This window comes from Nicotiana tomentosiformis, chromosome 5, assembly GCF_000390325.3.
Source record: "Nicotiana tomentosiformis chromosome 5, ASM39032v3, whole genome shotgun sequence".
Classification (NCBI taxonomy): Eukaryota; Viridiplantae; Streptophyta; class Magnoliopsida; order Solanales; family Solanaceae; genus Nicotiana; species Nicotiana tomentosiformis.
Window position 1 is genome coordinate 116538685 of NC_090816.1, and position 12849 is coordinate 116551533.

Consider the following 12849-nt stretch of genomic DNA (forward strand, 5'->3'; position numbering starts at 1 on the left):
GAGCAATATCTTTGTTTCTTTCCCTATCTCCTTCAGGACAAAACTTACACCACCTCCAAAGAACAGTTTCTCATGAACGAATATCAAATTAAAAAGACTAGTTGCATGAATAAAAAAGAGCATGCAAAGATAACCATAACAAACAACTATATCTCGGATCAAAGACAGGAAGTAACCTTTCCTCTGCCTCAACCAAAAATGAGCTAGACAAGGATTAACACACGTACCAAACTTAAACAATTTTTGCTTAAGGAAAACCTTTGCATCAAGAATCTGTTATCCATGCATGAAATGGTCCCCTATGGAAATGCAACAACCAGACAAAGTTATACAATTCCATAGAAGAAATAGAAAACAAAAAAACCTTTAATAACGTTAGCTCAACTTAATCAAAGAAACAAATTAATGACTCGAAGGGAGACAATCTCTAAATCGTCGCAGTTCTTTGCCTGACTTTAGCTTTCTCTGCATCAATAATAGACTCCATCAACTTAACAGAATTCTCCAACTCCCCTTCTCTATTCACTACCACATAATCAAATTCCTCCATATGCTTCACTTCCTCCCTAGCCGTGGCAATTCTCACAAGCAAAGTCTCTTTAGTCTCAGTCTTCCTATCAATCAACCTCTTCACTAATGCATCTTCACTCTCCGCCACTAAAAACACAAACACTGCAGATTTACCCAAAATCCTCTTCAAAGTCGCTGCCCCTTGTATATCAACTCTCAACACTATATCCAATCCTTTAGCCATTTGATCCCTAATTTGCTGTTTTGGTATACCCTTATAATCCCCGTACACCAATGCATACTCCAACAACTCATGTCTCTCAATCATTGTTATAAACTCTTCTTTACTCACAAAAAAGTAATCTTTTCCATCAACTTCACCGGGCCTTTTACTCCGGCTCGTCGCAGTAACAACAAAATGCATATTCTCCCTAACTTCTCTAAGCCTTTTAATCACCGCATCTTTACCAACCCCACTCGGGCCACTAACCACAATGATCAAAGGATGAGGGTCGGGTACCAATGGACCTGAACTAAACGGCGACCCCACCGCCGCCTCGAGGGCCCGATACAATTCAGCCTTATCGGCAGTTTCAGGGGGTGGTATAGGGACATGGGCGGGTCTTCTTGCATCCGCCATAGCAGGAAATGATGACACTAAACGTTTGGTTACAAGAATTGGCCTTTTTTTCAAGATTCTTGGTGTTGAGAGGAATTGTGGGTTAGGGTCAAAAACAGCAAAAGGGTTTTTGAGATTTCGATAGAGGAGAAATGGATCGCGGCTAGAATTTGATAAAGAGGTGTAGAGCCTACGAAATTGCATCACGGACTGTTAATGCGGGCTATTAGTTTGAGAATCTTTGACTGGCTGGGAGAAGAGATTTCTAATCTAGGGTTTATCCAAAATCCCAATTCCCAATTCCTCACTTATTTGCAATTTTGAACGGCCTTGTTTCGGGTCAGGGCGATAAGCGATTGCTGATTTTCTCGGCTTTTTTGAGGTCTCTATTTCTATTTTTATTTAAAATGTTATTCAAATATAATCTTAGCGTTTTATAACCGAAAGAATGAAAAATTTACTCATGTCAGTTCTTGATAACTTTAGTCCAGTGATCTAAAGTTTGGATAAATATTTACTTGGTTATAAATAAAATTTTTAATTATCAAGAAAAGTACTAATACATTATTATTAAATTAATTGAAAACTTTATCCAATAAAAATATATGTATACGATAATAACTTTTGATCAATAGAATAAAAATATACAAGCATATTTGTTAGTGGAATTGAGTGAATCTTTAATTATAAAAGTAACATATTAGTCTTTAATATATGTGGTGCATTAAAATTTTAAAAATATATGATTTTATTATTGGTAATCTTAGAAATTTTATGTGGCTGTTACGGAGGGATAATTTACAAAGAGTATTGTATACAGTCGAGATCGAGTTCGCCTACGACATGAAAGGACAGGCTTGGAACATGACAATGCAAGACTGAAGATACCGGGCTAGAACCCGGGATCAGCCCGGCATCAGAACACCTACCTTCGAGAACATTGAGTCCGAGACCCCGGAGTCGACCCTAACCCCGAACGAGCTCGAAGAAACATTGTTAGCATAAGCAACATAAGACCGAAATATCCGTAGCCTGTCATATGTTGCGGAGAATCTCGGCGCGTGTCAGTAAAGAACATGCAATCAGCAAATCAAGGGATTTTTACCTTTTATAGAATTGTACCTACAGTATGACTCCTCTAGTATATAAAGGGGGGTCTGATAATTCATTGAGGACATTGTGACACGTATTCCAAAGCAATACACTATTATTCTCTTTAAGTTCTTATTCTTCTATCTTGATATCGGTCGAAGTGCATTTGACTCGAGGGTGGCTAACCTTCTAAGGCTGAAACTGTTCAATTCGTGTGGCTTGCATTTACTTTATCATTATTTATTTCAATTGCAATCTGATTTATCATTTTGTGTCACGTTAATCCACGTATTCTTAAAATCACTTATAAATTCAATTGTTATCCGATTTTAAGGGTAAAGAGTTTGGCGCTCACTGTGGGGCTAAGGATAATAGTGGTTATTTGATACAAATCTCCATAACACACACTACTTTACATTTGTTCTTTGAAGTGTCTCTAATTTCAGGTTAAAACACAAAATGTCAAACTCTCAATTAGCACCCCCATATGTTGACAATGAGTCTGGTCATCACGGTGAAAATAACGATGTAGCGTTCGGTGACAAGATACCGTCCGTTGATCTTATCGGAATTCTGGCTGCGGACCCGATTGACGCTAATTCACATGTGACTATCAATACAAACCTGCCTACCGACCCCGAGAATAGCATTTGTGATGGAGCCCGATCAGCGGCTCAAAATACACAAAGCATTGGAGGAGACGAGATCAATTTATGGGTGATCTTCGAAATGTTGCAGGCTCAACGGGCGGTGATAGCTCAGTTACAGAACCAAAGTCGCATACCGGGCAGAGTCGAACTCGATCCACCCCGGGAAGTCACCAGCAGAGATGAACCGGTCACATAAATATCGACTGAAAATGAATCGGGGACTAATTCTGAGATCATAAAGATGCTCGAAGAACTGACAAAGCGGGTAGAATCATGAGAGAAGAAAATCAAAGCTAATGACAAAAAGGTGGAAACCTATAATTCCAGGGTCGACCAAATCCCAGGAGCATCGCCGATATTAAAAAGCCTGGATTCCAAGAAGTTCGTGAAAAAACCTTTTCCTCCGAACGCAGCTCCAAAGCTGACCCCTAAGAAGTTCCGTATGCCCGAGATTCCTAAGTACAACGAACCGACAGACCCAAATGAGCATGTAACCTCCTATACATGTGCCATCAAAGGAAATGATTTGGAGGTTGATGAGATCGAGTCTGCCTTGTTGAAGAAGTTCGGAGAGACCCTGTCAAAAGAAGCTAAGATATGGTATCACAACTTACCTCCTAATTCTATTGACTCATTTGCTATGCTTGCAGATTCTTTCATGAAAGCACACGTCGGGGCTATCAAGGTCGAGACCAGGAAGTCGGATCTCTTCAAAGTAAAACATAGGGACAATGAAATGCTCAAAGAGTTCGTGTCCAGATTCTAGATGGAAAGAATGGACTTACCCCCGGTTGCGGATGATTGGGCCATTCAAGCTTTCACCCATGGACTCAATGTTCGGAGCTCGGTGACTTCATAGCAGTTGAAACAAAACTTGATAGAATATCTGGCTGTTACTTGGGCCGGCGTGCATAACATGTATCAATTGAAAATCAGAGTCGAAGATGATCAACTAGGTCCCCCTTCGGGGTCCGTTTATCCCGTTAGAGCCGTCGATAGAGCTAGGAGAGACATTGATTGCGAATCAAGATCAAGTAGGGATCATTATCAACCGTACAATGGAGATCGAAGAGGTAACGAATGAGGGAGAAACCACATAAGAAGTGAAAGGAGGAGTGATCGAGGTCAAAGTAATCGGGGACGCATGGGCAAGAATGATTTCGGCATGCTTATAGAGCCTAAGGAAGCACCGACGTTATCGAAATATAACTTTAACGTCAATGTTGCCGCCATTGTATCAGCTATCGGACGTATCAAGGACACCAAGTGGCCTCGACCTCTACAATCCAATCCAATCCAAAGGGATCCTAACCAGGTATGTAAATAGCATGGCACTCACGGCCACAGAACGGAGGATTGCCAACAGTTGAGAGAGGAAGTAGCCTGACTATTCATCAACGAGCATCTTCGAGAATTCCTGAGTGACCGAGCCAAGAATCATTTCAGGAATATGGATTCTAACAAACAGACCGAACAAGAAGAACCCTAACACGTCAGTAACATGATCAACGGTGGGCTCGATGTCCCTTAGGGGACGATGTTGAAGCGCACCAAAGTATCCATCACGAGGGAAAAACGGACTCGAGATTACGTACCAAAAGGAACCTTGTCTTTCAACGACGAGGACACATAAGGGATCGTGTAGCCCCACAATTATGCACTGGTAATATTTGTACTAATAAATAAATCTCGAGTTAAGCGTGTATTGATTGATCCAGGTAGCTTGGCCAACATCATCCGATCGAGGGTCGTGGAGCAGCTCGGTTTACAAGATCAAATCATGCCTGTGGTCCGGGTTCTAAACGGATTCAACATGGCATGTGAAACCGCTAAGGGTGAAATTACATTACCGGTGAATACCGTCGGGACCATCCAGGAAGCTAAGTTTTATGTGATCGAAGGAGACATGAGGTACAACACTTTGTTTGGGAGGCCATGGATCCACAACATGAAGGCAGTGCCCTCGACTCTGCACCAAGTATTAAAATTCCCAACACCAGGTGGGATTAAAACAATCTTTGGAGAGCAGCCAGCCGCAAAGGGGATGTTTGCGGTCGAAGAGGCAATTCCGATATCCGTACTTGCAACGACAAAAAGGGCCGAATTCGGTCACAAAGCAAGAAGCTAAATAGAAATTATCGACACCAGTCGCGACCCGATCGGAGAAACAGGGGAATGATGAAGACGATGATTACAGTTTTTTATAGCCCACGATGATTGTGACGCCACTAAATTGACAGGCGAGGAGCTGGAAGAGGCCATATTGATCGAGCATCTACCCGACCAGAAGGTATACCTGGGCACGGGGTTAAGTCCCGAGCTCATGAAAAAACTCATTCAGTTTCTTATAGCTAACATAGATTATTTTGTTTGGTCCCACCTTGATATGACAGGGATCCCACCGGAAATAACCACTCACAAGCTAATCCTGGACCCGAAGTTCCATTCGGTCAAGCAAAAGAGGAGACCCCAGTCTGAGGTCAAACATGCTTTCATCAAGGACGAGGTATCTAAACTCCTTAAAATAGGGTATATTCTGGAGGTTAAATATCCGGATTGGTTAGCGAACGTAGTGGTAGTCTCTAAAAAAGGGAATAAATTAAGAGTGTGTGTAGACTATAAGGATTTGAATGAGGCATGTCCCAAGGATTCCTTCCCTTTGCCCAACATCGATCGCATGATCGATGCCACTGCCGACCACGAGATCCTCGGTTTTCTTGATGCCTACTCCGGGTACAACCAAATACTGATGAACAGGAAAAAACCTCCTTCATCACTAAATACGGTGCATACTGCTATAATGTGATGCCATTCGGGTTAAAAATTGACGGTGCCACTTACCAACGCCTAGTAAACCGGATGTTCGAGGAACAAATAGGAAATTCAATGGAGGTTTACATTGACATTGTGTTAGTTATTTCCCTGCGAGCAGAGGACCATTTAAAATATTTACAGGAAACCTTCAACATATTGAAGAAATACAATATGAAGCTGAACCCGGAGAAATGCACGTTTGGAGTTGGATCAGGTAAATTTCTCAGATTCATGGTATCCAACCGGGGAATCGAGATCAATCCCGACAAAATCAAAGTCGTCGAAGATATCACGGTTGTGAACAACGTGAAGGCCGTGCAAATATTAACCGGGTGCATAGCCGCTTGAGGCGATTCATCTCGAGGTCCTCCGGCAAGAGCCACCGATTCTTCTCACTTTTGAAAAAGAAGAATAACTTCTCATGGACCCTGGAGTGCCAACGGGCCATGGATGAACTCAAGAAGTATCTATGGAGCCCGTCGCTACTTCACATGCCGAAGACAGACAAACAACTATACTTGTACTTGGAAGTATCGAAGATAGCGGTAAGTGGAGTCCTGGTCCGGGAAGAGAAAGGTACGTAATTTTCAATTTACTATGTTAGTAGGACCCTAGGTGAGGCCGAAACTAGCTACCCTCACCTAGAAAAAAGGGCGCTCGCTTTTCTAAGAGCCTCTAGAAAGTTAAAACCATACTTCCAATGTCACCCCATATGTGCCGTGACTACTTACCCGTTGAAGAATGTTATGCATAAGCCCGAGCTCTTGGGCCGGTTGGTCAAATGGGTCGTGGAAATCAGTGGGTACGATATTAAATATCGACCTCAGACTGCTATTAAATCTCAAATTTTGGCAGACTTTGTGGCCAACTTTACACCCTCTTTACGGACGGCGCCTCGAACGCAAAAGGGTCCGGACTTGGCATCGTATTGAAGCCACCAACAAGCAATGTAGTTAGACAATCTATTAGGACTATGAAATTGACTAACAACGAGGCCGAATATGAGGCCATGATTGCAGGTCACGAAGTAGCCAAAAGTTTGGGGGCAGAGGTGATCGAAGCCAAGTGCGGCTCCCTCCTTGTGGTGAACCAAGTTAATGGGACGTTCGAGGTCAGAGAATATCGAATGCAACGGTACCTGGATAAGTTGCAGGTAACATTACATCGGTTCAAAGAATGGACTTTGCAACATGTACCTCGGGATGAAAACAGTGAGGCCGATGCCCTTGCTAACTTAGGATCATTGGTCAAGGACGACGGGTTTAACTCGGGGGCATTCGTACAACTCATGAGATCAGTAGTGGAAGAAGGCCATGCCGATATTAACTCAATGAGACTAACTTGGGATTGGAGAAACAAATATGTAGAATATCTTAAGGCCGAAAAACTGCCCTCGAGTCCGAAAGAATCGAGGGCCTTGCGTACGAAGGCAGCTCGATTTACTTTGTCCGAAGACTGAACCCTATTCAGAAGAACATTCGATGGTCCGCTCGCGATATGTCTAGGACCGGGAGACACCGAGTACGTCTTGAGGAAAATCCACGAAGGCACCTGTGGAAATCATTCAGGCGCCGAATCATTTGTTCGAAAAGTAACCAGAGCCGGCTACTACTGGATCAATATGGAAAAAGATGTGAAGGAGTTCGTATAAAAATGTGATGAATGTCAAAGACATGCTCCGATGATTCATCAACCCGGGGAGCTGCTGCATTTGGTTCTGTCACCTTGGCCATTCATGAAGTGGGAATGGACATCGTTGGCCCCATTCCATTGGCACCCGGTAAGGCTCAATTTATATTATTATGACTGACTATTTTTCTAATTGGGTGGAAGCCCAGGCATATGAGAAGGTCAGAGAAAAAGAACTCATCGATTTCATTTGGGATCACATCATATGCCAGTTCGGAATGCCGACCGAGATCGTGTGTGACAACGGGAAAGAATTCATCGGCAACAAAGTAAGAGTGTTTCTCGAAGACCACAAGATCAAAAGGATCCTATCAACGCCCTATCACCCTAGTGGGAATGGACAAGCAGAATCGACTAACAAAACCAAACTCCAGAACCTCAAAAAGAGGTTAACTGACGCCAAAGAAAAATGGAAGGAAATCCTGCCCGAAGTCTTATGGGCATACCCTATGACCTTGAAGTCTAGTACCGGGGACACCCCGTTCTCACTGGTTTACTGCGCCAAAGCTCTAATACCGATCGAAGTTGGAGAACCAAGTCTCAGGTTCCGATATGCAACCAAGGAATCAAACGACAAGGCCATGAAGCGATATTACTGCTAAGGTACGACCCCATTCATTCCTTTTACTTATTTGCATTTTGAACTAGCACTTGCATGCGACCGTCAAAGAATTACATAACTTTTAGTTCTGAAAGCACGTGTTGCACTCTTTTTACCTTGAACCGGTTTTGTCCCAAATGGGTTTTCCGACATGGTTTTTAACGAGGCAACAGTAAATCGTGCTAACTTAGAATTGAAGGCCGGTTACGAACCGGTATCGGAGATCATAACAATAGTATTTGAGGCCTCTCTATGATCGGCCCCAAAAACTGGGGGCATTACCCTCGGATAATGACTTTAGCAAGGAAAGAAACTTTATGATTGAATGCTCTCGGATCGATCAATATGATGTACTGTAATGGCCAAACGGTCAAATGAACTGTGCCCACATAGACCTCTAGAGCCCCGACACAAAGCTTGTACACATATGTAACTATTACGCACAAGAATAAAAAGAAATCTCTACCTTGCGGATAAATATCTTGTCCTTTAAAAAAAATCCTTTTTCTTTCCTCTTAAGGAAATTCCTACATTCGATCCCCTAAAGGTATCGAACCCAAGGGCCGCTTTTATCCAGGTTCAAATGATCACTCCCAATCGGGGACTGCATCCAAAAACAAACTCAGACGACTCGGGCTAAGGGAGCCGGGGGCGCACAAGACCCATTAGGCAATGCCCAAACTTTAAAGGCTACGGATATCCCCATTCGGGGACTTTTATCTTAGGCAAGCCCGAATAACTCGAGGTGACAAGACCATTGGGCAACACCCGAGCTAATAAGGGTATGGCTATATTAAAACGGCTCGGAGACATCCGTGACCCGTAATAAACAAGTCCTTGAAAGATTTTCTTCACCGGTTTCAGCATCGTTTATAGAAGTTGAAAATCCATTAATTTCATTAGGCTTGAATTGGAGTGCGATTCGTGTTTTTGATATTGTTTGATATAATTTGAGGCCTCGACTAAGTTTGTATGATGTTTTAGGATTTTTTTTTTGTATGTTTGGTTGAGGTCCCGGGGGCCTCGGGTGAATTTCATATGGTTAACGGATTGAAATTCAGAATTAGAGGATTACTGAAGCAGCTGATGTCTGGTGTCATCGCACTCGCGGAAGGAGTGGCCGCTGGTGCGTGTGATGTGTCGCAGGAACGAGTTTTGGGGAGGAGGACTGTAAGCACAAGTGCGAGGAAGATTTCTGCACCTGCGAGGTCGCAGATGCGAAAGAGAGGTCGCAGAAGCGGAAGGTGGGCTTGAAGGGCAGGCCCGCAAGAGCGGAATGGTTTGCGAAGAAGCGGTCCCGCAGGTGCGATTAGTCGGGGACTTACGTGAGTCCCACAGGTGCGGAACTTTGACCATAGATGCAATTCCACAGAAGCAAATTTTTGGCTCGCAAGTGCGAGATGCCTGGCAGACTATATAAAAATCGAGGGTTCTGAGGATTTTCTAATTTTTGGACTTCGGGAGCTCAGACTGAGGCGGTTTTTGAAAGGATTTTTACTAGATTTAAAGAGGTAAGCAACTTTTGGTCGGTTGTATCTATTAATATTGATTTCCCCCCATAGATTTGATGCTTGTGAGGTGAAATTTGGGGATTTTTGAACCCATGTACTGGAGAGTAAAAATTTGGTGATTTGTGTGATGATTTGAGGTCGGAATTAGGTAATTTTGATATTGTTGGACTTGTTATTGAATGAGTATTTGTATTTGGTAATTTTTGTTGGATTCCAATACGTGGGCCTGGAGTTGACTTTTTGACTTTTGTTAAAGAACTTAGTTTTATCGTATGGAATTGATTCTTATGGCTTGTGTTGATTGTGTTAAGTTGTTTGTGGCTAGATCTGAGTCGTTCAGAGGCTGATTCGCAAGGAAAAGGCTTATTAGAGTAAAGGTTTGCGTGGTTTGAGGTAAGTAACACTTCTAAACTTGATACTGAGGGTATGAATCCCTAAACTACGTGTTTTGTGGTTGGTGTTGAGGTGACACACATGCTAGGTGACGAACATGTGGGCGTGCACCGCAGTCATTGTGACTCGGTTAATTCCGTGGAACTATGTAGTTACCCAATCTTGTTGTTATTCATGTAATCTCCGTGTGTTAGAGATATTGAGCTGTGATCCATGTTAGAAATCGTGTTTAGCCTATATGCTTATTTTGTTGGGACCCACAGAGGTTATTTCTATTGTTGAATTATTTGCTTAAATAGCAACTATGTACTCAGTCACATCTATTATTTGCATATTATATCTCAGTCTCTGTTGTTATTTATTCTTACATAATGTATCATTGTTTGGGCTGAATGGCATAAGATTTGTGAGCCCGAGAGACATGAGAGATTGATAACTGAGTAAGGGCCCGAGAGTCGTGTTGTGAGTGAGGTTGTAGATCGGGCTGCACGTCACAGCAGGACTTCTTGGCTATATATATATATATATATATTTTATTTTATTTTATTATTATGGATCGGGTTATATTTGCAACGTGTATTAAAAGTTTGATTGTGTTGACATTTAGTAGCTCATATACTCAGTGACACCCGAATCTTGGGAATTTTGTATTCGAGTCGCAGTTATTCATATCGACTATTTATGAAAGTTTTTAGTGTTAGACTTGTTTCCATCATATTATCAATTTAAGTATGCGTAGTTATTGTGGTGGTCGGGTTGCCTAGTATTGTGATAGGCGCCGTCATGACGTGTTGAGATTTGGGTCGTGACAAGTTGCTATCAGAGCCTAGGTTACATATATCTTACGAGTCATGAATCGGTTTAGTATGCGGATTGGTACGGAGACGTATGTACTTATCTTTGAGAGGCTACCAAACCATTAGGAAAACTTCACTTTCTTGTATTCTTGTCGTGCAAATTTGTTGATTCCAGGAAACTAAACTTTTATTATTCTATTCTCTCACAGATGGTGAGGACACGTGCTACCGTATCGGGTGGACGACCACCAGTATCACCTACTAGGGCCACGAGAGGCCGGGGCCGTGGTAGAGACCGAGGTGCAGTTCGTATAGCAGCCAGAGCAACACATATAGAGCCACCAGTTGCTCCAGCTCAGGTGCAGATTCCAAATATGGTTGAGCCTGTAGGACCAGCTTAGGCACCAATTGTGCCCCTTGTGATTTCTGGCCTTTGGGAGGCTTTGGCCTAGATATTGACTGTATGCCCTAGCCTTGCTCGGGCGGTTTCAGTTCAGGCCGCACCAGCCACTTCTCAGGACGGGGGAGGTGCTCAAACTCCCACTGCCCGTACTCTAGAGCAGGTGATGTAGGGACTTCAGACATCGGCGGTACTACCAGCCCAACCGGTTGTAGTTGCTCAGGCCCATGTGGGTCCATCGATGAGTGACGATGAGCAGAAGAGGCTAGAGAGGTTTGGGAGGCATAGGCCTCCATCATTCAGTGAGGCTGAGTCAGAGGATGCTCAGGACTTCTTAGACAGGTGCCAGCGGATTCTTCCCACAATATTTATTATGGAGACTAGTGGAGTCTCATTTACCACTTTTCAGATGTCGGGGGTAGCTTTCAGATGGAAGGAGGCCTATGAGTTGATCAGGCCAGTCGATGCTGCATCACTTATGTGGCATGAGTTCTACGTTCTCTTCTTGGAGAAATTTGTTCCACAGGCCCGCAGAGAGGAATTGCGTAGGCAGTTTGAGAAGCTACGCCGGGAGGGTATGTCTGTCACCCAGTATGAGATGAGATTTTCAGAGTTATCTATTCACGCGATCTAGTTGGTTCCCATAGAGAGGGAGAGGATTATGAGGTTCATTAATGGCATCAACTATGGGCTACGCTTTGTCATGACTCAGGAGATTGCATCAGGTGCTAGGTTCGACGAGGTGGTTGATATTGCTTGGCGGCTAGAGTAGGTCCGTAGTCAGGAGCGTGAGGAGAGGGAGGCCAATAGGCCTCGTGGTTGGTGGTTTCAGTGGTGCTTCTTCTGGAGGGTAGTCTCACCACAGTAGTTATTGTCGTTATAGGCCCTCCCAGATGGCTCATACGATTCATGGTGGTGCATTAGTTAGCCATGGATCATACAGTGCCCGTCCGGATTATTCATATCTCTCGCCCTAGAGGGGGAGGCCGGTCAGGTGACAATCAGGCTCGATGCTATGCTATCCCTTCCAGGACAGACGTCGTTGCTTCAGATGCAGTGATCACAGATATTGTTTTAGTATGCCACATAGATGCTTCCACATTATTTGACCCTGGTTCTACTTATTCGTATGTATCATCCAAATTTACTCGTTGTTTGGATATTCCCCGTGAGTCCTTAGTTTCATCTGTTCATGTATCTACGTCGGTGGGCGATACTATTATTGTGGACCGTGTGTATCGGTCGTGTGTGGTGATCATTGGAGGATTGGAGACTAGAGTTGATCTCTTATTGCTTAGTATGGTTGATTTTGACATGATTCTGGGCATGGATTGGTTGTCCCCATGTCATGCTATTCTAGATTATCACGCGAAAACTATGACGTTAGCAATGCTGGGGTTACCTAAGATAGAGTGGAGAGGTTCTCTGGATTTGTTCCCAGTTGGGTGATTTCATATATGAAGGACCAACGGATGATTGGGAAGGGGTGTTTGTCATATTTGGCTTTTATGGGGGATGTAGGTGCTGATACTCCTACCATTGATTCTGTTTCGGTAGTGCGAGACTTTTTGGATGTATGTTCTACAGACCTGTTGGGAATCCCCCTAACAAGGACATTAATTTTGGTATTGATTTGGTGCCGAGCACTCAACTCATTTCTATTCCTCCGTATCGTATGGCACCAGCAGAGTTGAAGGAATTGAAAGAGCAACTTCATGAGCTTCTTGATCAGGGGGTTCATTAGGCCTAGTGGTGTCGCCTTGGGGTGCACCG

At 43.5% G+C, this 12849-nt stretch overlaps 3 protein-coding genes across 3 annotated transcripts; 2 read left to right on the plus strand and 1 right to left on the minus strand.

Moving 5' to 3' along the window:
* Positions 1-214: 214 nt before the first annotated feature.
* LOC104114840 (guanylate kinase 2, chloroplastic/mitochondrial) lies at positions 215-1484 on the minus strand. Its single transcript, XM_033660938.2, has one exon. The coding sequence runs from the start codon at positions 1331-1333 to the stop codon at positions 428-430; it is 906 nt and encodes a 301-aa protein (XP_033516829.1). The 5' UTR covers positions 1334-1484; the 3' UTR covers positions 215-427.
* Positions 1485-11317: 9833 nt separating this feature from the next.
* Positions 11318-11710, plus strand: LOC138893041 (uncharacterized). Its single transcript, XM_070176809.1, has one exon. The coding sequence runs from the start codon at positions 11318-11320 to the stop codon at positions 11708-11710; it is 393 nt and encodes a 130-aa protein (XP_070032910.1).
* A 296-nt stretch (positions 11711-12006) lies between these two features.
* LOC138893042 (uncharacterized) lies at positions 12007-12525 on the plus strand. The gene has a single exon (XM_070176810.1). The coding sequence runs from the start codon at positions 12007-12009 to the stop codon at positions 12523-12525; it is 519 nt and encodes a 172-aa protein (XP_070032911.1).
* Positions 12526-12849: the final 324 nt, after the last annotated feature.

Bases quoted from the DNA above. Each gene is read 5' to 3' on its own strand.
- LOC138893041 (XM_070176809.1), top strand. From the start codon at position 11,318: ATGAGTGACGATGAGCAGAAGAGGCTAGAGAGGTTTGGGAGGCATAGG.
- LOC104114840 (XM_033660938.2), bottom strand. From the start codon at position 1,333: ATGCAATTTCGTAGGCTCTACACCTCTTTATCAAATTCTAGCCGCGAT.
- LOC138893042 (XM_070176810.1), top strand. From the start codon at position 12,007: ATGGATCATACAGTGCCCGTCCGGATTATTCATATCTCTCGCCCTAGA.